Raw genomic sequence first — 23,884 nt, 5'->3', positions numbered from 1 at the left:
TATAACGCATGTATTTACAACAAATGTTTTTACAACGCAGGTACTTTTACAACGCATAGCATTACAACGTAAGTATTTGTAAGTATATAATTATATTTAAAATGTTATAGGTTTGGGTTTTTGGGTAAAGGGGTATTTTTAGGGTTCAGGGTCAGTTTTGGGTTTTTGGGTAAAGGGGTATTTTTAGGGTTCAGGGTCAGTTTTGGGTTTTTGGGTAAAGGGGTATTTTTAGGGTTCAGGGTCAGTTTTCAGTTTTTGGGTAAAGGGGTATTTTTAGGGTTCAGGGTCAGTTTTCAGTTTTTGGGTAAAGGGGTATTTTTAGGGTTCAGGGTCAGTTTTCAGTTTTTGGGTAAAGGGGTATTTTTAGGGTTCAGGGTCAGTTTTCAGTTTTTGGGTAAAGGGGTATTTTTAGTGTTCAGGGTCAGTTTTCAGTTTTTGGGTAATGGGGTATTTTTAGGGTTCAGGGTCAGTTTTAAGTTTTTGGGTAAAGGGGTATTTTTAGGGTTCAGGGTCATTTTAAAGTTTTTGGGTAAAGGGGTATTTTTAGGGTTCAGGATCAGTTTTCAGTTTTTGGGTAAAGGGGTATTTTTAGTGTTCAGGGTCAGTTTTCAGTTTTTGGGTAAAGGGGTATTTTTAGGGTTCAGGGTCAGTTTTCAGTTTTTGGGTAAAGTGGTATTTTTAGGGTTCAGGGTCAGTTTTCACTTTTTGGGTAATGGGGTATTTTTAGGGTCCAGGGTCAGTTTTCAGTTTTTGGATAAAGGGGTATTTTTAGGGTTCAGGGTCAGTTTTCCGTTTTTGGGTAAAGGGGTATTTTTAGGGTTCAGGTTCAGTTTTCAATTTTTGGGTAAAGAGGTATTTTTAGGGTTCAGGGTAAGTTTTCAGTTTTTGGGTAAAGGGGTATTTTTAGGGTTCAGGGTCAGTTTGGGATTTTTGGGTACAGGGGTACAGGGTAAAAATTACGTTTATACTTGGTGGAGTTGGAATAGTAATTTGTATGGGTTCAGTGTCCAGCACCTTCCCTGATGTTATACTTGGTGGAGTGGGAATAGTAATTAGTATGGGTTCAGTGTCCAGCACCTTCCATGAGTTTACAATTGGTGAAGTGGGAATTCTAATTTGTATGGTTTTAATGTGTAGTATGGTTTTGTGAGTTTATAATTGGTGCAGTGGAAATAAGAAAACATTTTTAATACAAATAATTATTATTGGTAGGATACTATAATAAAGTTTTAAAATTACATAGAAATTTGTTGTATTAATTATAATTATTGTTATTGTAGTAGTTAAAAGATAAATACATTTTTAAATTTATTAAAATTTAAAATGCATTTTTAAATAGAATATTTCATATGTAATTAATATTCATATAGAATAATAAAGAAGGAAACATACACAGGGTTAAATGGAATAAATGAAAAACTGTTTATTAACATATCAAAAATAAATTGTAAGTAGAGATGTATTTTTTATTTCTATTGAAAATCGTAAGTAAACAGTTTTTATTATCCAACAAAATATATGAAGTGCATATATATGTTTTTAACAAATAAATGATATTTAAATAATTATATGTTTATTCACATATATTGTAATTTAATTAGTTAAAGAAACAAATTGGTAATATGTACTTTTCATTTAATAACAATTATTTTATTCACATAGACATTGAATATATTGTCATAGATAAATATGTATATTTGTTTTATAACAGTAACATTTTTGTTTTTTACAAAGTAATCATATTTTTTTTTACAAATTAATATTATGAATATTTAACATATTTATAATATTAATTTTTACATAGATACACACACAAATACATTTTTATATACATACATAATGGTTAAACTAATATGAGCTATTTTTATAAACAAATTATTTGTAACAAGGTTATATCTTCACATTTGTTTAACATATAGATTATTTTCAAAATGTATATATAAATATTAAAATATTATTTAAAGTAACAGATAACAGTTGAATAATTATTTGAAAGTAATGAATATTTAAGAAATAATTTTCTACAATTTAAATAATTATTTACACTTAATATAATACTCAGTGTATTTTTTTAAAGTGTTGGAATAGAGAAATTAAAGAGGTTTTTGCTGTATACAGGGACTACTTTTTAACCGCGTAATGTTATGTAGGCTTATTTGGTGCTTCAACAGATCGCGGTTGGATGCTGCTTCGCGTTAGAGAGGGTAAGTTTGTTTTTATTGTATTTTAGAAGTTAATGAAGTTAGTGTTAGTGTATGTGTGGTGTGTTTAAGTTTATGTACATAGGGTTATTAAGAGAAGATTGTGTTTTCGTGTTAGGTAGAGTGTACGATATTTCATTTTTACCGCGTTTTAGTTGTAGGTGTGAGTTTTTGGGTAAAGGGGTATTTTTAGGGTTCAGGGTCAGTTTTCAGTTTTTGGGTAATGGGGTATTTTTAGGGTTCAGGGTCAGTTTTCAGTTTTTGGATAAAGGGGTATTTTTAGGGTTCAGGGTCAGTTTTCAGTTTTTGGGAAAAGGGGTATTTTTAGGGTTCAGGCTCAGTTTTCAGTTTTTGGGTAAAGAGGTATTTTTAGGGTTCAGGGTAAGTTTTCAGTTTTTGGGTAAAGGGGTATTTTTAGGGTTCAGGGTCAGTTTGGGGTATTTGGGTACAGGGGTACAGGGTAAAAATTACATTTATACTTGGTGGAGTTGGAATAGTAATTTGTATGGGTTCAGTGTCCAGCACCTTCCCTGATGTTATACTTGGTGGAGTGGGAATAGTAATTAGTATGGGTTCAGTGTCCAGCACCTTCCATGAGTTTACAATTGGTGAAGTGGGAATTGTAATTTGTATGGTTTTAATGTGTAGTATGGTTTTGTGAGTTTATAATTGGTGCAGTAGAAATAAGAAAACATTTTTAATACAAATAATTATTATTGGTAGGATACTATAATAAAGTTTTAAAATTACATAGAAAATTTTTGTATTAATTATAATTATTGTTATTGTAGTAGTTAAAAGATAAATACATTTTTAAATTTATTAAAATTTAAAATGCATTTTTAAATAGAATATTTCATATGTAATTAATATTCATATAGAATAATAAAGAAGGAAACATACACAGGGTTAAATGGAATAAATGAAAAACAGTTTATTAACATATCAAAAATAAATTGTAAGTAGAGATGTATGCTTTAATTCTATTGAAAATTGTAAGTAAACAGTTTTTATTATCCAACAAAATATATGAAGTGCATATATATGTTTTTAACAAATAAATGATATTTAAATATTTATATGTTTATTCACATATATTGTAATTTAATTAGTTAAAGAAACAAATTGGTAATATGTACTTTTCATTTAATAACAATTATTTTATTCACATAGACATTGAATATATTGTCATAGATAAATATGTATATTTGTTTTATAACAGTAACATTTTTGTTTTTTACAAAGTAATCATATTTTTTTTACAAATTAATATTATGAATATTTAACATATTTATATTATTAATTTTTACATAGATAAACACACAAATACATTTTTATATACATACATAATGGTTAAACTAATATGAGCTATTTTTATAAACAAATTATTTGTAACAAGGTTATATATTCACATTTGTTTAACATATAGATTATTTTCAAAATGTATATATAAATAATAAAATAATATTTAAAGTAACAGATAACAGTTGAATAATTATTTGAAAGTAATGAATATTTAAGAAATAATTTTCTACAATTTAAATAATTATTTACACTTAATATAATACTCAGTGTATTTTTTTAAAGTGTTGGAATATAGAAATTAAAGAGGTTTTTGCTGTATACAGGGACTACTTTTTAACCGCGTAATGTTATTTAGGCTTATTTGGTGCTTCAACAGATCGCGGTTGGATGCTGCTTCGCGTTAGAGAGGGTAAGTTTGTTTTTATTGTATTTTAGAAGTTAATGAAGTTAGTGTTAGTGTATGTGTGGTGTGTTTAAGTTTATGTACATAGGGTTAGAGAAGATTGTGTTTTCGGTGTTAGGTAGAGTGTACGATATTTCATTTTTACCGCGTTTTAGTTGTAGGTGTGTGACGTGAGCTAATATGTTTAAATGTTACAAAGATAATATGTTTGGTGTATAAATATGTCTTTTTATATATGTATGGGTGTTTTTGTGTGGGTGGGTATGTATTTTATTTTTTCCAGGTTATCGTCGCGTTTTACTGTTTTTGAGGAGGTCCTTCTTTTTCGATCAGAGTTGTGTGACGAGTATTATATACTCCTAATTTTGCACACAAATATTTTGATTTTCACGTTTTCCAGGAGCGGTTTTTTAAAAAAATTACTAGTTTCGGGTTTTCAATGGTATATCGTGTGTATTACATTGGAGAGGAGTCGCTATGGATTTGCTTGTATTTTTGCATTTTTTTTTGGGCTTCCATGGATTGTATGGGTTTTTGCTATGGTGTCGTATGGATTGCTTGGAATTGGATTACGTTTGAAGGTGCAACAGAAAGGTCAGTATTTACAAAACTTTTTATGGGTGGGGAAACTGTTTTAATTTTTGCTTTAGTTACGTTGTATGTAACATTTTGTAAATACATTATCTAAATACATTTTATATATGTTAATATTATGTATTTGATAATTTTATTGCAAATTGTTACATGTAAAAATTAAGGAATTTAAAAAAAAATGCTTAATGTAACGTGTATAGTTATGTTATGTTTTAAAGAATAGTTTTTGCAATCATTGATAGATAGTCTAGTCCTTTGCTAGTTGGATAGAGGGTAACTTGACTTTGGAGTGTGTTATACATTTTTTTCCTTTCTTTGGTGAGTTTAGGTCCAATCAAAGTTACTGATTGCTCCATTCGGAGCTCCTGGTAACTCTGTTCTTTTTGTAAGGATTGTATTAATTTGTGAAGGGTAGGTGTTCCTCGGCCTGTAGTTGCTTGGAAGGCATTGTGCCATCCTTCAACTGCATTGTTTGTTTTTGCTTCCTTATTTAGTGTGCTAAGGTAGACATTCCACCAAGCTATTTGGTATTTGGGTTGTCTTCTATGGCCTGATCTGTGTAGCCTTCCTACCCATGTGTCTTCGAAGTAGTCAAGCATAGGGCTTAGTCTTTCTTCGTTTCTTTTATAGTAGGGGCTGTCTATTAACAAGTTATAGTGCTCAGTTACATCTGTCAGTGGAACATAGGCTAGGGCGATGAGTTTTTTATTTGATAAGCAAAAGTGCTATCAGTGGCGTATTGGATACTCAAGGTAGATTGTTGTAGATGTCGCCAGATACATTGGTTAAGATGGTAATAGCAACCTTGTATTGCTGTGTGTGGGTATGTTTTAAGGATGCTGTTTATCATTGCTTTTTCAAAGTCAATGATAATTTTTTGTGGGAAATAGTTGTTAGTATGTTGCTTGACTTCAGTTAGTATTTCTTGATAGGTAGCTTGCTGTTTGTTTGGTAGAAGGGCATAAAGGAATGGAATATTAGCATTTTGGAAATGACCATGGATAGTGTATAATTGATAAAAAAGGTTTGGGGCATACAGAAAAAGTACCATCCATCATCCAAGTTTGGCATTGGGTAAGTTTAGACATGTTGTTTGCTGTGGCAAACAGTATAATTCTTTTATCTTTACATTTGTTGTCATAGAGTATAAAACCATCTTTATTGTGAGTTACAGAGAGTTCAGGGGGAATTTGCACTTCTTCAAAAGTTTTTGGTGTGGTAGGAGTAGTGCATGTTGCTCTTTTTTGTCTAGCTATAGTTTTTTTTAGGGATTCGATAGATGGTAATTGGCTAGAAGCATGTTGGAGAAGTACACTTAAATGGTGTTTCAGAATAGCAGTTGTTGGTTGATCAGTACTAGTACTAGCTTCTTTAAGGGAATCTAGCATTTGTCTAATCTCTATTTCGGTTACATTGGGTGGGTGATTATGTTCCTTAGTATAAGTAACAGTAGTTTCCTGAGTTATAGCTCTACCATAACATTTGTTGGCATAATATTTCGTTCACTTCCAAAAAACTTTCAAATCTTTTTGTTTCTCTTGAGTGTAGACATATCCCATGTAACAAAGAAGCATTTTCCCTTTTTGTGAATAAATGAATTTAGCTCCTTCCGTCATGCTTGTATTGTAGTGCTAGGAGGTAATTAAAAGAGAATGTCATTACATTTTTTGATAAAATAATGTTGTATTCTAATAATACAGTTTAACACATTTCTGATTTACCTGTAAATCTTTTTATGATTTCAAGTAGTTCTTTTCAGGTGTTGATGTTCTTCAAACTGTTATTTTTTGTGTATATATTTTTGTACCTGTGGAAGTTGAGAAAATGTGTACAAATATTTTATAACTATTTATGATATTTTGGTAGAGGTTTTTAGCTAGTTTCTATTTAGTTACCTATCTATTAAATGTCGAAGTTACATTTAAATTATATACTTACTTATTTTTATTTAACTTTTGATGTCCAGGTGTTGTCTAGGTCTTCTGCATGTTCTTTTTGTCTGTAGGATAAATAGTAAAAAAAAACATATATTTTAGGTATTTGGCTTTTAAACATAGGTGTGAGGTTTGAGAGTTACATTTTTGATGGAAAATAATGTAGTAGTACTTACTTTATATAGGTGTAGCTGTCTTTATGTTGAAGTCAATACGTTTTCTTTCAGAAATCCTGCAGAGTTTCGTCTTCCTTTAGTTAGGAGATTTAGGCTGCATTTTTAGTTTGCTGTAATCTTGTTTATATAGTATTAGTCTAATAGTTTCTGAAGTAGGAGTGGTTGTTTAAATTGATAGTCTGTTTTAATTCGTGGATTTGAATTTTTTAACCTGTTATGCTAATTGCTTTCCTTATATGGGTGACGCCAATTAACGTTTATTTAATGTGTAAGGCCTTATTTTGTATAGGTAATGTTATCTTTATATTTTTAAAGTGGAGGAATATATATAATTTGCAGTAAGAAATGTTTAGTTGTTCGAAACATTGTTTATGTATTATAAAATGTATGTTTGTATTTATTTTGTGTTATAAATGTTAGGAAATTATATAGTATGTTTTATAGCTTTTAGAAACAATTAGTGAATAAATATGAATAGTATGACTAAATTTTAAGATAATACAGTGATTTATTCAAGGATGTAGTAATTTCGATATTTTTAAAAAACGATAAATTTGCTATCTATATTTTTGTATTCGATATTTTGTCAGTTTTTCATTTAAAGATGTGATAATCGATGTTTTAGAAATCGATAATGTTGTTAGTCGATATTGTTGTAGTCGTTGTTTTTTTTAGTCGATAATGTGGTTTCGATATTTTTGTGTTTTGTTGTTTAAGTATAGGCAATCGATAATTTTGTAGTCGATAATTTTTCATCGATATTTTGTACAGTCGATATTCGGTCTGTCGAGGTTATGTCAGTGATCCCTGTTCAGAATGTATGTATTAGGATCCCACTTATAAACAGTGTGTATGCTAGATATATGAAAAGGTCACAGTATCTGGCTAAAAAAAGAAAACAAGAGTGATATGTTTAAGAGATAAATAAATCCTATTGTCAACCTGGACCGTAACTGATGAATGGTTTTTGCACTGTTGAATTATTGCTAAGGAGATTTGGTGTGGATATTCACAAGTTCACTCTTGAGCTAATAACACATGTAACCAGAAGTAAGACCAGACTTGATATGTGGTTTGTCCTGCAACTAAACTATTGATTAATGGCAGGAATAAGCAGTAATTCCTAGTATTGCAGGATTGGTGTTGAGATATATATATGGAATATTACATGTGGTATGATGAGCTGTAAAGACAAACAGAAATGAAAGTAACCTTAAGAGGAAAAGATAAACTTTTCTACTTTTATAAAATTACAGTTTAGTGTCATTTTTGAGTGGATGGATGCTGTGTTACTGTAAGGGTTCGACACAAGCGTAACACTTTTTGCCTTTGGGATAGACCTTCCTACTTTGCGCCAAGCTACCCTATGTAGACTGGTGACCCCAGGTCTAACATAATTGGTGTCTAGCGGTGGGATGAGAACTGTGCTTGCGTCCACTCAATAGTAACGTAGTGTACTCCACAGACCTACACCTGGAGTTTTCTCCTAGTGGACTCCCTAATTATATTTTTGTTTTTCCAAATTTACTGGTGGTGGGTGGAGGTAGCTTCTAATTACCCTCTAAACTAATTCCTTTCAAGTGGCTGTCCCGAACTCTCATTGGCAAAATGGAATTTGCTCTGGAAGAATTAGAGACCTATACTGTGGCTCAACACCGAGAATCTTGTCAAAATATGGGAGTGTTCTTCAAGCGTGGTGCTAAGAAGGTCGGAACTTCAAATCAGCTTGAGGGCGTGGGTGGCAGCTCACCCAGATGGGAAGGAGGAGGAGGAGGCAGACCGGGACACTGTCATCGGGGTAGATGTGTTGTACCAACCTGAGAGGGAGAACCTACTGACAGGTCCCAGAACACTCTCAAGGGAGGGCAGCAGTGTTTCCGTGAGAAGTTTGACTGAAGCCGAACTAGCGGACAGGAGGGAGGAGAGACAGTTAAGATGGGAGTTGGCAAAATTAGAGAAGGAGAGGGAGGAGAAGAGGCTAGCTCTTGAGTTGAGTCTCAGACAATTAGACTTTAAGGCCCTGCAAGTAGGGACTTCCAGTTCTCCTAATGGTGGCAGCGAATCTAAGGACTTGAGCAGGGAACCCAGACCCTATTTACCAAAGGACGTAGTCGCCAGCTACAGCACAGGGGATGACATCGCCAAGTGGCTGGCTGCCTATGAGGTCTCCTTAAGAGCCCATGGGATACTGGAGAAACACTGGGGGGGTGGCTTGTATAAATACATGCCTCCTGCAGGAAGGGATATACTCTTGGCCCTAGAGCAGGGAGAGCAGACCCACTACCCCACCATGAAAGTGGCGCTGATCAAGAAGTTTGGACTGACCCCAGAGAAGTATCGGCAGAAGTTTAGGGGTAGTCACAAACTAGGCACACAGAATTGGGTGGATTTCTTTGACTACGCAAAGAAGGCATTAGAGGGTTGGGTACAAGGCAGCGAGGTGAGGGACTATGAGGGGTTGTATGTTGCTCTGGAACATGCGCTGGGATGCTTCAGGGTAACTACGCGCTATATAAAACTCGAAATAAATAAAAAAATATGACCTTATTCTTAAGGAGCACCTACTCGAGAAATGTTTTCCCGAGCTGCGTCAACACCTGGTGGACAGCAAGCTGACCAGCCCCCGGAAGCTTGCTGAGGAGGCGGACATCTGGGCTAGTACCCGGGTGTCCTCAAAGGGGACTGGAGGGGATTCCCAAAGGACCGGACAGGGCGCCCCCCAGAGGAAAGAGGGGGGAGATAAAAAGAGGGAGTTCTCAAAAGGCCCCCAAAACCGTTTCCAGGGAAAAGGAGCAGGATTCACCCCTAAGGTCAACCCGCCCAGAAACCCTCATCCTGGCCAAAGTCAGCAGCCAAGGGTTGTCCACTGCTTTGAGTGTGGTGGCGTTGGACACTACAAGGGAGATGTCAAGTGCCCAAAGAGACCACCCCCTCCCACTGGAGGAAAGGCCCCGGGAGTAGCTAGTGTAGTGCTCGGGGAGGAGTTGCCCTTAGATAAGGGAAGGGGAAGTGGGCAGGTGTCACCTTGGTGTCCCTGGGAGATCGGGAGATGGTTCCTAAGATCCAGGTGCCCTCAAATACTACAACGTATGGGCAGTGGGTCACCATCAATGGCCAGAGAGGGGATGTTCTGAGAGACACAGGAGCCAGTATGACTATGGTAAGGAGTCAACTGGTGTCTCCAGAGCAGGTGATTCCACATGTACTCCACCCTGCCGCGATGGCTGATGGCAGATTGGGCCACTACCCTGTGGCCGAGGTTCCATTTGAGTGGGAAGGGGTTGCAGGTTCACTTCGAGTTGCCGTAGGCCCTGCCGTGCCAGTCGATTGTCTGTTGGGGAAGGATATGGAGCACAATGCTTGGAAAGAGGTGGAATACCGGACTCATTCTGAGATGCTGGGTACATCTGACTGGGCCTGTGCTAGTACAAGGTCCGCGACTCCCCGGAGGGGGAGTTCGCTTGGGCTGGAGCCTGGAACAAGGGCCCAGCCAGCTGCCAAAAAGGGAAAGAACCGAGGACAGGAGAGGCCTGCCTCGGCTTCCACGCCCCATGAGACAGATAGGCCACCTGCGGTGGTGGACCAGGAGTCCGTGGAGGGGGAAGTTGTCTCCCTAGAGAACTTACCTATCCCTGATGAGTGGCATGTGGAAGGAGGGCCTACCAGGGAGGAGTTTTGTAAGCGCCAGAAGGAGTGCCCTACCCTTGAGGGACTGAGGCAACAGGCCAAAGCCCAGGCAGCAGGGAACGTTACTGGGAGTTACCATATTTACTGGGAGGATGGACTCCTCTACAGTGAACCTAAGGCACCCGTGCATGGTTCATCACGGGCCTTGGTTGTCCCTCAACGTTACCGAGCCTTTCTTTTAGAACTGGCTCATGAGATACCCTTGGCAGGACATTTAGGACAGGACAAGACCTTTGCCCGGCTTGTCCCCCACTTTTATCGGCCTCAGATGAGGGTGGCATCCGACACATACTGTCGGACATGTGTAACTTGCCAAGCCAGTGGGAAAACAGGGATGAAGCTAAAAGCTCCCCTGGAACCACTTCCTGTCGTTAGCATCCCCTTTGAAAGGGTGGGCATCGACATTGTGGGGCAATGGGATCAACCAACTACAGCTGGTCACAGGTTTATCCTGGTTCTGGTGGATCACGCCACACGGTACCCAGAGGCAATTCCTCTGAGGACCATTACTGCACCTGCAGTGGCAAGGGCCCTGATGGGGAACTTTACCGGTTTCCCCAAGGAGGTTGTGTCCGACAGGGGGACCAACTTCATGTCAGCATACATGCGGGCTATGTGGAAGGAGTGTGGAGTTACCTATCGGTTTACCACTCCTTATCACCCACAGACCAATGGTCTGGTGGAAAGGTTCAGCAAGACCTTAAAAGGCATGATAAGAAGTCTGCCTGAGAGCCTGCGGAGGAAATGAGACGTCCAACTACCCTGTCTGTTGTTTTCTTACAGGGAAGTTCCACAGAAGGGAGTGGGCTTCAGCCCCTTCGAGCTTCTGTATGGGCACCCTGTGCGTGGACCTCTCAGCCTGGTGAAAGACGGATGGAAAAGTCTCCCAGGAAGCTTCCCCAGGATGTGGTGAGCTACATGCTGGCCTTCCGGAGCCAAATGGCTAAGTTGTGGAAGCAAGCTTCTGACAACTTGGAAGCCAGTCAAGCAGTGATGAAGGAGTGGTATGACCACAACGCTCACCCGGTGGAGTTGGAGCCTGGCCAGAAAGTGTGGGTGATGGAGCCTGGAGAGCTTAGTGCCCTCCAGGATCCCTGGACAGGCCCCTTTGAGGTGATGGAGAAGAAGGGTAAGGCCACTTATTTGGTGGACCTTAAGACTCCTCGACAGCCCCTACGGGTGCTTCATGCCAATCATCTCAAACCCCACCATGAGAGGCCCGAGGTCATTTTGATGATGGTGACTGATGGAGCAGAGGAAGTGGAAAGTGAGCCTCTCCCTGATCTCTTTTCGTCTCAGGAAAAGGAAGGGTCGGTGGAGGGAGTAATTCTCTCCCCATCCCTAACTCCTGAGCAGCGAGAGGACTGCCGCCAGGTCTTGGAGCAGTACTCCTCGCTGTTCTCCCTTGTTCCGGGAAGGACCCACCTGTGTACCCATGATGTGGACACAGGAGACAGCCCACCAGTGAAGTCTAAGACCTACCGGCTGACAGACAAGGTGAAGGCCAGCATCCACAGTGAGGTCACGAAGATGCTGGAGCTAGGAGTAATTGAACCTTCTAGTATCCCCTGGTCCAGTCCGGTGGTTCTGGTACCAAAAGCTGCCCCACCGGGCACCACTCCAGAACTAAGGTTCTGTGTGGATTACCGGGGACTTAATTCAGAGACCAAAACTGATGCCCATCCGATCCCTAGGGCGGATGAACCTATTGACCGGCTGGGAGCTGCCCAATACTTGAGTACCTTTGACCTCACTTCAGGGTACTGGCAGATCTCCCTTACAGATGGAGCAAAGGAAAGGTCAGCCTTCTCCACGCCTGAGGGCCACTACCAGTTCTGTGTAATGCCCTTTGGGCTCAAGAACGCCCCTGCCACCTTTCAGCGGCTGGTGAACCAGGTCCTCTCTGGGATGGAGGCTTTTTCCGCTGCTTATCTGGATGACATTGCCGTCTTCAGCAGCAGTTGGGAGGACCATTTGTGTCACTTACAAGCTGTTCTCCAGGCCCTGAAACAGGCTGGCTTGACAATCAAGGCCAGTAAAGGTCAGATCAGGCAGGGGTCGGTTGTGTACCTAGGCCACTTGGTGGGAAGGGGAACGGTGCAGCCCCTCCAGGCAAAGATTGAGGCTATCATGGCCTGGGAGACCCCCAAGACCCAAACTGAGGTCCGAGCCTTCCTGGGCCTCACAGGTTACTACCGTCGCTTTGTGAAGGGGTATGGCACTATTGTGGCACCCCTAACTGATCTCACATCCAAGAAGCAACCTCGACGGGTAGTCTGGACAGAGGCTTGCCAGCAAGCCTTGGAAAAATTGAAACAAGCAATGTGTGCTGCTCCAGTTCTAAGGGCCCCGGATTTTTCCAAGGAATTCATTGTCCAGACAGACGCATCAGAGCATGTCATTGGGCAGTGTTATCGCAACTCAATGACGACGGTCTGGATCAGCCTGTTGTCTTCCTGTCTAGGAGACTGCTTCCCCGGGAACAGAAGTGGAGTGCAATTAAGCGGGAAGCCTTTGCAGTGGTATGGGCTCTGAAGAAGTTGCGGCCATACCTGTTTGGCTCACACTTCCTGGTTCAGATCGACCATCGACCCCTTCGTTGGCTGATGCAAATGAAGGGGGAGAATCCCAAGCTGTTGAGATGGTCCATCTCCCTACAGGGAATGGACTTCCGGGTCGAACATCGACCAGGAGTGGACCACGCCAATGCAGACGGTCTCTCCAGGTATTTCCACCTTAGTGATGAGAACTCCCAAGGGATTGGGTAGCTCTCCCCACTTTCAGCTGGGGGGGACGCGTGTTAGACCTGTCAGCCTTTGGGTAGTCCCTCCCGTTATTTATTTATTTTTGTCCCCTTTCTGCCTCCTAACACCTGTTTTTTTATGTCCACTGGACTTTTTAGGTGTTGACCTAGGGGTTAGGTACTCCTTGACCATATAGTTTTTTAGGCCTAGGTGACTCTTAAAAATTGGTGAAAACTCAGTCACACAAAATGGTGGCCAGTAACTGCCATAACTGCCACCTCAGGACCTAGGGCCATAGGACATTATGAGGTCTTCCAGAACCTTCTGGACCTCTCTGGACACTCTAGGGTCAGCCTATATAAGGCGGAATGTTAGGCAGCCATTTCAGGTCATGAAAAGGAGACTGACTTGGCTGGAGTGAAGGCTGTGGGGTGAGGAGGTTGAGCACTGAGAGGGGAACTGATTGCCTCTAGGGGTTGCTGACGCCCCCTTCCTGATGTTGTCCCTCCCTCACTGACCTGGCCCAGCAAAGACATTGTTATTCAGTTTCTTTTACATAAGAGGCAAGTGTGACTGGCTTGGGTGGAGCAGACAGGACAACATTGGCGGAAAACGGAGGTGATGGTGTCCGAGACTGTTTCTTGACTGAAGTCAGGCGCTTGCAGAATAAGACCCCTGCCTTGCTGACCTACCCTCCCCCTGGGCTAGCTAAGTCACGAGAAAATCCACCTGGGTTAGCCATATCAAAAGTGAACTTACCGGCTTTCCGCTCTGTGGACCTCGGAATTCCCTGGGCTCCTTATTCTGATGTGGTGCCGCTGCCTTTGAACTGGGGGGGCTCCTGTAGCCAGCAGAGACGCGGAGCTTGCGGAACGAAGCTGGCCGCGGCCGCCTGTCAGGCATTCATTTACGTGTGAGGGAGACGGAAGTGGGTGACGGGGCCGCCCGTCGGCCGGTCCCTGAAGGCAGAGCCTGTGCGGAGTGTGGCGTGGCCTGGTGAGGGGGGAGCTGCCTCAGGGGATTGTTTGCGTAGCGGGGAAAATCGGAAGAAGGGACCCGCTTCGGCGCTGGCGAGAGGAGTGCTCCTGAGGAAGTAAGGCGTGACTGGAGTTGGCCGAAGGAGGAGATTTCTCTTCCTGCAGCGTGAGGGACGGAAGCTGACAACAGGGAGCTTCCAGTGAAGGTCGGGTCCCGCCTCTTCAGGCCCACAACCATTGAACTTAATTTTCATTAAAGACCTTCGGGTGATAAACCCCGGCCTTCCAGCCAGCAGCCATCGGCCGGGTTGGGCAGAACAGCGTCCAAAAGTAACGTAAGCAGGGATTCCAACTGAGGGGGCTGGAAGGGGGGGGTAATTTGGTTCATAAAACCTTCTGCCGGGCCTGCTGAAATACGAGGCTTCCTGCCCTTGATAAAAGACGGTGGGTTGGGCAGAGAGATTGTTAATGACAGAACTGGCAGAGGAGACGGTTTACAACCATTACAACAAAACTTTTACCACGCAGTGCTGTTACAACGCAGGTTTTACCACGCATACCATTACAACGCATTACACTGGGGGGCGCTCTAGGATAGGGAATAAGTTTAATTTACTATCCAACACCTTCCCTACTATCCACGGGGACTGGAGTTGGAATAGTAAATTAAACTATTCACTATACAGCACCCCCAAGTGTAATGCGTTGTAATGGTATGCGTGGTAAAACCTGCGTTGTAACAGCATGCGTGGTAAAAGCATGCGTTGTAACGTCATACATTCGAGGAGACTGCCCCTTTTCTTTGAGGAGAGTTCGGCAAACCAAAGGACAGTTAATGAACTAACTAAACTATACTGTTCTAATGTGGAATAAACCAGCTAAGGCAGATATTCATGAAGAGGGGTGGGAAAAATACGCCACAACTGTTCAGAATGTATGTATTAGGATCCCACTTATAAACAGTGTACATGTATTTTGTACATGTATTTATATAGCGCAAATCACCGACCCGGTATCTAAGTGCTTGCTTAGGGAACCCGTCCTGGTATTCCCCTGTGAGACACCCCGGCAGGGTATCCACAAGGTGAAAGCCAGGCATCCCGCCGCGAGGGGCCGTAGTGGAGATTAAGCAAGCTATTGCCCAGAGTCGCAGAGTGTGACCCCGTGAGTTGAGTAGGCACCGGAGCGAGAATTGTCGAGTCTGTGGAATTTTTGAGCCCGAGACCCACCGAGGCAGGGAATCGAACCCTGGTCCACGGTCGATCTCAGCCTCCGGGTCTGCCGCCTCTAACCACTGAGCCACGCTTCTCCACAGTGTGTATGCTAGATATATGAAAAGGTCACAGTATATGGCTAAAAAAAGAAAACAAGAGTGATATGTTTAAGAGATAAATAGATCCTATTGTCAACCTGGACCGTAACTAATGAATGGTTTTTGCACTGTTGAATTATTGCTAAGGAGATTTGGTGTGGATATTCACAAGTTCACTCTTGAGCTAATAACACATGTAACCAGAAGTAAGACCTGACTTGATATGTGGTTTGTCCTGCAACTAAACTATTGATTAATGGCAGGAATAAGTAGTAATTCCTAGTATTGCAGGATTGTTGTTGAGATATATATATGGAATATTACATGTGGTATGATGAGCTGTACAGACAAACAGAAATAAAAGTAACCTTAAGAGGAAAAGATAAACTTTTCTACTTTTATAAAAATTACAGTGTAGTGTCATTTTTGAGTGGATAGACGCTGTGTTACTGTAAGGGTGCGACGCAAGCGTAACACTTTTTGCCTTTTGGATAGACCTTCCTACTTTGCGCCAAGCTACCCTATGTAAACTGGTGACCCCAGGTCTAACAGAGATGGACAAAGCACTGGGAGGAGCCTGCTGGCAGGAACATGAACTTGGAGTCTCTTGGCCACTTCCTTCTTGCTGAATAAAGCAAAATAAAAAAATGCTTCTTGCACCAAAAAACAACTTGAACGGTCCTTTGGAGTACAATATGTATTGAAACACATCTTTTCAAGTAGATTTATCTGCTTCTCTAGTAGAGATTCTGCTTGAGATGCAGCCATGGCCGCTCGTTGAAAATGGCTCAGGAAGTTGCAGTGGCAACCGGAAGCTGCACTAGCGGCCAGCAAGTCTTGCTTGCGCTCGCTAGCAGACGGTAAATCTCCTTAGGGGAGAGGAGTTGGCCTAACGGGTAGTGCGGTCGATCTCAAATCTGTGGTACTGGGTTAGAGTCACGGCAATGACGCTGAACATCCTGTGATTCTGGGCAAATCACTTAATCTCCCTGTCCCTCACAAAAAATTAATGTGTCCTCAAGTAATGCAACTGGTGCTATGTAAGACACTCTGATACCCAATTCGGGTCAAGTTCACGCTATATAAAACTCTGTAAAATAAAATAAAAATTAAAAAAGATTGCGCACTAGACACATGCCAAATAAAGCGTGCACGCCCCAACAGAAAAATTATTCTGCGATGCTTCGGATGGTGGAATTTAGTGCAAACTCCACGTTACACCGATAGAGCGCACCGTTTTTATTTCAATTTCACTCAAGTTGTTCAGTTTCATCTTGTAAGCCCACCCGCTGCTGGAATATGAAACGTCAATCATATGATGAAGTGCCGAAATTTATAACACATATCTATTTCTGTGCAGTGCTCTACTTTTGAACTGTAGTTTACATTTATATTCCTGTTGAAAGTCCGTTGCTTTTGATATTCTACATGCAAGCGTGCCATCAACGAAAATTGTAGTGAACCCCTGACGAAGGGCATGAAATGCCTGAAATGCATTGGGAATTGCATGTACTACTAAGGATGATTTGCGTATGAATTCTTGCTTCAGAAAAAGGCCTGGAGTGGCATATCTGCTACATTAAATGTAAAAAATACGTTGTGTCTCTCATGTGACATGATTTCATGATTTACTGATACGAGCAAACAAGATAAAACAGTTGGAATACACGGAATAAAACTTTATTGAACATGGATAAATTTGTGAAAATCTTCTGTCATGAAATTTTTTTTTGCTGTGCGTCTAGTATAGGAGTGTCACCACGCTCCAGTTTATGATAGAATTGGAAATTTGGCAGACGGGGTGCTCTTTCACATTTGTTGCAGAGTAAGCTTCACCACCAAACTCTAAATAAACCATTGGGTGCTGATTTAGAGTGTTGGGAATGTGTGCTTGCCCATATTTACGAGGCCAAACCAAGCCGCCCTGTGCGGCTTTTCATGTGCCCCATTTCACACATTGCTCTGCATGAAAGGGGCGTGCCATTGGTGTTGCTTTGTGTGTACCCATGCAACACTCACATTCCCAGATTTACAAGGTTTCTTAAACCTGGGAATGTGTTATATCCAACATCTCCCAGGGGAGGCATAAGGAGGCGCGCAACGAGGAGAAATACCTTTATTTTTCCTCATTTTTCCCCTTTCAATGTATGCTGCATTCGATGTCTCTTCCTGCACAAAATCAATCACCCCTGCAATGCAGGCACCCTTGCACCATGGTGCAAGGGTGCCTGTATTGGTGCATGACAGCCATCGATGCACCAGCAGAGAGGAAAGCACAGGGATGCATCATTTTGCTGTAAATATGATGCATCACTGTGCTTTTAAAATAACGCAGCTCATTGCAGCAAGAGGGTGTGTGGTGCCACGCTACATCATTTCCTTGTAAATGAGGCCCTTGTAATAAAGTAGAAGGGATATCCGTCATATTTGTGTTAGAGTATCCCATCCGCCAAACTTTAAATCAGGCCATTAGTCTCCAAATAAATGTTTTCAAATTGTCTTCCAATTTGAAATATTGCGACTTTTAAACAAAATGGATTCTTGGACCATCTGTAATTCACCTTTTCTTTAGGATGAACTAGTATTTTTCATTTTTTAAATACTGATTTCTTGCTCTGATCTATCATTCACCATGTATGCTAATATATTTTGTCTGTTTATATCTTTTGTTTTTGTACATAGCACAACACTCTACCAGAGTGCATCATAACTATATGTACAAGTATGATTGCCACCTAAAATTAGCTTCTATTACAGGGAGCCAGTTCCAATGACGAGAAAAAGATATGCTTAAAATATGAAAGCAGCGTCTTCGAAATTTGCTATAAGGATACGGCTTGCATGTTTGTATTCGAATAGGTGGCCTAATTGAGGGATGTCCCCAAATGTGCTCTATTTAACTTGGTTAGTTATGCCCATTTTATTAGATTAAAGATTTGCCTCATACCTGTGGGACCCTGTTGACCCCAAGGACTCTGGCCATTGCCACAGCTGATGATGAGCGACTGTCTCCAATAAATCCAATCATCTTGGGTGTTGAGCAACAGATGAAGTTAGGGGTTGTCTTATTTCTACCCGAGAGCATCTGCAGCGTCATTGCAATGGGCACGGCATCTGAACCACAAGAGTTGAAAATCTTGAATCCCAAATTTGTTTTGGGCAAAAGCTCTGCATTTCGATTGATTTCATTGGTGGCAAAGACCATGGCCAGGATAGCGAGGTAGGAGTCAATAGAAGGGCTGAAGAAAGAGCAGGGAAAAGAACATTTAATTTGTTTGAAATTATAGTAAAAATCTGCCCGGCCTATTAAAAATTCATCCTCGGCAATAACTGTATTTAAAGAAGATAAGTGATGGGCAAAGGCAATTGTCTTTAAAATGCACGAAGTGTTTACAAATTTTGGATTACTCATTCAAATAAGTATTACAAGTTTGTAATCTGTTTTGAGTCAAAACCATTACTACATAAAATGGAAGTGGAATAAATTGCCCTTCCAACAGTCCTAGACTTTTGCAATGGAATACAAGTAGAGCCGCAATGGTATCATCACTTCATAAAACATACTCTTTTACATACTACATTGACAATAATGGTGCTCATTATGATTATACTCTGGAACGAGAAAAATCTGTGTTGAAGTTGAATGAGCGGTGCATCTATGCTCAACAAAATTAAAAGAAAACCTCAGAATAACTTGTCACAGTGCATTATACTTGCCCCATTCGTCTTTCACCTCTTGGAATCAGATCTCATAGAAAACGTAGAGGAGGCACATTCATCTCTGCCTGGGACTGATTAGAAAATTGATAATATTATTAAGTATTCATTTGTAAAAGAATAAGTGGAGGTCCAAAAAGCCACAGCCAGTTATTGACTATCACATCTGCGCAGTCTTGATTCCACCTCATGCATTCTTATTACGCCATCTGGCACAACCTTTCCCTTCATATTACTCATGCAGGTTCGTTTCATCCCTACTTTGTCATGAATTTCTGGCTGTTTTTCTATTACTCCTTCTTTCCTCCTTGGGGATTGTCTCTTTCTAGCTCTGGGGCAAACACTGTTGAGGAAAATAGAAAAAAAACTGAGCCTTGGTGGCCCCTCCTGCAATCACCTGCTTAAACTAAGCTCTGATATTATCCAATATGCATAGAATTCTCTCAAACACACAATAAGGGTCAAATAGTTACTGAATCCATTAAGATTTATTGGTCTGAACCCTTATAAGTTCCAAGGAAAAGAGAAAGAAAACTGGCAACTGTATCCCAAAGGTAGGACATTGTGTAGAGGCTGGTTTGCAGACCTGAGAAGTAAGCTCATGTGCAATTGATCCCCTCTACAATAAATACATTGCCAGGTTTGCAAAGGCTGTGTTTTCAGAAATATATGGAGCATGTACAAGATCACATGCACTTAATCAGTGCTTACATTTAGAGTAGATGTGGTTCAGATCAAAACTTGCAATTATTCATGTTGATTTTGGAAATGACCTCTTGGTTAGATGTTCAATGCTAACACTCTGTATCATTTGTTGAAACTTCTCTTGAAATCGACTGAATTTGTGGATTTTGCAATTCCAAGTATAAAGTGTTATGGGGCTGATTTATGTTTAGACAGTTGTATTGCACTCCTTCAGGGTGACGGAGTAAATTACCCACCTGCCAAATTTAGATATATCTGCCTGCCTGACAGGCATTTCACACATTGACATGAATTGCCTCAAGTCAGTTCCTTCAATGTGGATATCAGCTTAATGAACTGGCAACATTTCAAAACGTTTCATATTGAATTTCTTTTTAAAAACAAAACCCCAAAGTGATTTTTTGGTGTTGAAAAAAAAAATGAAAAACAATGCCCCCCTTGCCATGGGTAACAGGTAGTAAAAATCGGTTATATGTCTGTTCATCTAAATTGGGCAGGCTGACACAGACCTATTTTTCAGACGGTCCTTACTCCGCTGGACTATCAGAGAAGTTGGGTCCCCGCGGGGACGGAGGGGTCTCTGCCGTTGTCAAACTATGTTTCACCCACAGAATTTAGGTGCGCACAGAACATGATTACTGCCAATTTATTGATCAGGATTTATGACTACTAGTACCCTGCTTAATCTAAGAAATATATGTGGTGTATCTGTATTGTATGATAGCCTCATCATAAAACATCACTTTGGAAATTGCTCAATTGAAATCTTTTGAATGTGCATTACACTGTCTTGTTTGTGTTTTTGTTGCTTACGCACAAGCTACCTCACTCAAGTACTGTGCAACTGCAGAGCAATCTAGCCCACTTTTTGCGATCTACCCTATAAGAAAACCACCTAAATAAATACATAGGTAATATAATACAAAATGGGAAAGCATGTTGTCAGGGCCGTTTGTAGATCTAAATCGTTCAATGTCCTGTAACCACTGCACTTAATCATTACAATTGGATTTGTTTTCAGTGAATGTATCTTTAAATAATCATTGAACCTTAAGTTTGGTTCAAGTAATACAACTGAAGGAATTAAGAATTTGATAAAATGACAAATAGACCTTTCCCTTTTAGATTTCCGCTAATGTTTAACATTTGTTACTGGATGGATGTTATTGTCTTAAATTTATAGCAATAATTTATTGAGAATGATTTTTAGTAAGAGAATCAACACGTAATTTTTATCAGCATAATTATGTCAATGAGGGTGAGCACTTTAGAATGTAAACATAGGGTGGTGTTGTATTATAACGGCGATTGTGTTGAGCGTTAGCGAAAGACATTCGAGTTTTGGCCATTATCTTGGCATTTTAGTGGCATCCATTTTGAATCTATGGCAGCCATTTTGTTTGCTACATGCCGCCTCGTGTCGACCATGTGCGTTGTCCTACCTTTCTGCTCATGGCCTTTAAATCTACCCGGCAACAGTCTAATAATAGCATCTCTGTGTTTTGCCGCTGACCGTTAGGGTCCATATCTGCTAATGGTTAGCCCTAGATTGGAATGTGTTAGCCGAGACCCCGCGATTGTTAACTCCTCCTACTGATCGATTTTGCTTCTCGATATTACCATGTATGGTCATAAAATGTGCGCTTATGCTTTGTACCGCCTTTCCTTAAGCCCTTGTGTGGGTATAAATAAACCATGTGTCCAGTAGCCCTTTGTGCTACTTCTCATAGTGCCGAAGGGTACTGTCCGAACTTTAGCACCACTTCATGAAGTGTAATAAATTCTATGTTTTGCAATTCCAGTTTCCGTGCCAACTTTTTCCTTTGGGTCTGAGGACTTTGTGCACAGAAGGGCGAACCCCTTGCACTAGCGGGCCAGGCTGAGGCCTGCACGACAAATTGGCGCCCAACGTGGGGCTCATCGGCGACTCGGATACCCGAAGGATTGGTCGTGACGAAGGTTCGGAATCTCGCTGAGGTCGCGATCGCTACCAGAGAAGACCCGTGTCTTGGTATCCGAGGTGTTCCTTCCTTACTTTCCGATCCGACCATCCAGGTGGCGCCGGTCCTCGACTGAGATCTCTTCTGCTGGTCTGCCGTGCAGTGACCGTTTGGTCGAATTTAGAACTTGGCAGTTGGAATCTGGACAGCCTATGATTGGTAAGAGCCGTTTTGGAGTGCCACGTGTGATCAGGAAACGCTTATTGTGGCTTGTTTGATTTTGGGATAGACTTGTCTACTTTGTTTGGTTTTTGATTGGTTTGCATATATATGCGTTGCAACACATATAGGCGGGCATAGCATGGAGTCTCTTTTCTCCGCTTCCTTCGTATAGCGCAACGTACTAAGAAAGTACCTTAAGCGCTCTTTCCCTATGGTAGTGTATATCTTGCACTATTTGTGAGCATGCCTCTTTGCCGCGCACTTCGAAAGATGTGCTGCTTGTTTGGTGGTACCAGTTTACGACTTGAGGAATCGCAGCCGGCTCCCCCCGAGGGGACTCCTAATCGAGATATGTATGTGAAGTTTGGTACTTCTGCCATAATGTACAGCACATTGTGGCACAAGTATACGAAAAAGGATCCTGAGTTACGTTGGCCATTGTATGGGTCGTTTGATGCACGAAAGGTTGCATATGTGGAGCAATGTTTGTTTGAGCGAAAGTCTAGGCGTGATATGTTTGAGTGTTTGCGAATGTGGGAGAAAGAAGTACGTCAACAAGAGAAGCGTGAGCAAGCGTTGATTGAAAAAGAACAGCGAAAGACTGTATGAGAAAGCGCTGGAATTAAGAAAGAAAGAAGCGAAGGAAATACAGGAACGAGAGGAAAAAGAACATAGGTTACAGATATCTGGCCAATAGCCTGTCCGTCAGCCTCTCTATCCTGTCCTTAATAAACCACAAGATGATTTTTTGTTATTAGATCGACCTCCACCTCCGTATATCACTCCGTCTGCTCCGTCCGGGGATGAAAAAGATTCCGATTCGGAACAGCAGAAAAAGCGGGATTCCCGATCTCTGCTGTCTACAGAACGATCGGCTGAAATCAGACAAGCTGCCCGTAAAGCATTGCGTAGTACACATCCTGCTGCTGATCTTTTAACTAGTGTGCAGAGTTGGTCAGAAAAAGAACAGATGTATTTCGCTGCATCATTTGCCGACGAAGTAGTCGAAATGTTTCAGAAATATTCCGATGTTTTAGAACCTGTTGATATTGCAACTGATCATAAAAAAATACGTGATGGTTTTTTTGTCTTTTCCCAGGCACCCGATTTCATTAGACGGCTGGTTAAAATACGAGATGAGGCGAAACATCTGAAGGAGCAGAAACAGGCTGCGGATGCTGCTCCACCGGCTAATTCGTCTGGAGTAGTACAACGTCCTATCTTCGTGACAGATAAGATGATACCAATTGTCATGAAACCCATGCGGGAAGCTGCGCCTTTGTATGTTCCTCCTAAAGGAGCGGGCGATAGTGATGATAAAAAATCTGGCGATGCCAAGGGCTATTTTATTTATAATTGGGTTTACACTCCCTGGAATAGAGCAGATGTAATGGCGCTCAAAAATGCGTTGCCTGACCCGCGTAAAAATCCAGCTGCCTTTTATGAAGAGGTCGAGGGTGCTTTATATTCTTGTGTTATGACTTTATGTGATATAGATTTGTTTTTCGGTCTTATTTTGCCCCCAGATATGTGGAGGACTGTTCGTAAAATTGATGATTGCGCTGTTTTCGGCGCCGAATGGAAAGAGATAGAGCGCATAGATGCGGATAGAGAGCCCGCCCAAAAACCGCACAAGCTAATATTAGATCTTCCTGCAGCTATTTTAACTAAACTTAAAACGGTTATTCCCCCTAAAAAGATTGATTGGACTGTTTTAGCGTCTTGTAAGCAAAATACAGATGAATCGGTTTCTGACTTCTTTACTCGTTTTGAGGAAGCTTTTCATGATTTTAGTGGTCAGTCCCTTACTGATGATACCGGCAGACATTTGTTTGTCGACAAATATGTTTCCAATTTGTTACCTGGCATAGCAAGCCGCTTAAAAGCTAGCGAAAGTTCTTGGACTACGTCTTCTCCGGCCTCTGTTTTGACGATTGCTCAGTATTATGAGCGCCAGGAGACGGAGG

At 41.1% G+C, this 23,884-nt stretch overlaps 1 protein-coding gene across 1 annotated transcript in view; it reads right to left on the bottom strand.

Moving 5' to 3' along the window:
• The window catches only part of LOC144783923 (extracellular calcium-sensing receptor-like), a 96,699-nt gene that overhangs the window by 62,072 nt on the left and 10,743 nt on the right, over positions 1–23,884 (bottom strand). The window contains exon 2 of the mRNA XM_078662658.1: positions 18,281–18,572. Within this exon, the coding sequence (XP_078518784.1) occupies positions 18,281–18,572 (292 nt within the window). The remainder of the gene's footprint in view (positions 1–18,280; positions 18,573–23,884) is intronic.

This window comes from Lissotriton helveticus, chromosome 10 (assembly GCF_964261635.1).
Source record: "Lissotriton helveticus chromosome 10, aLisHel1.1, whole genome shotgun sequence".
Classification (NCBI taxonomy): domain Eukaryota; kingdom Metazoa; phylum Chordata; class Amphibia; order Caudata; family Salamandridae; genus Lissotriton; species Lissotriton helveticus.
The sequence above is the reverse complement of the archived record's forward strand: the minus strand, read 5'-3'. Positions and strand labels throughout refer to the sequence as shown.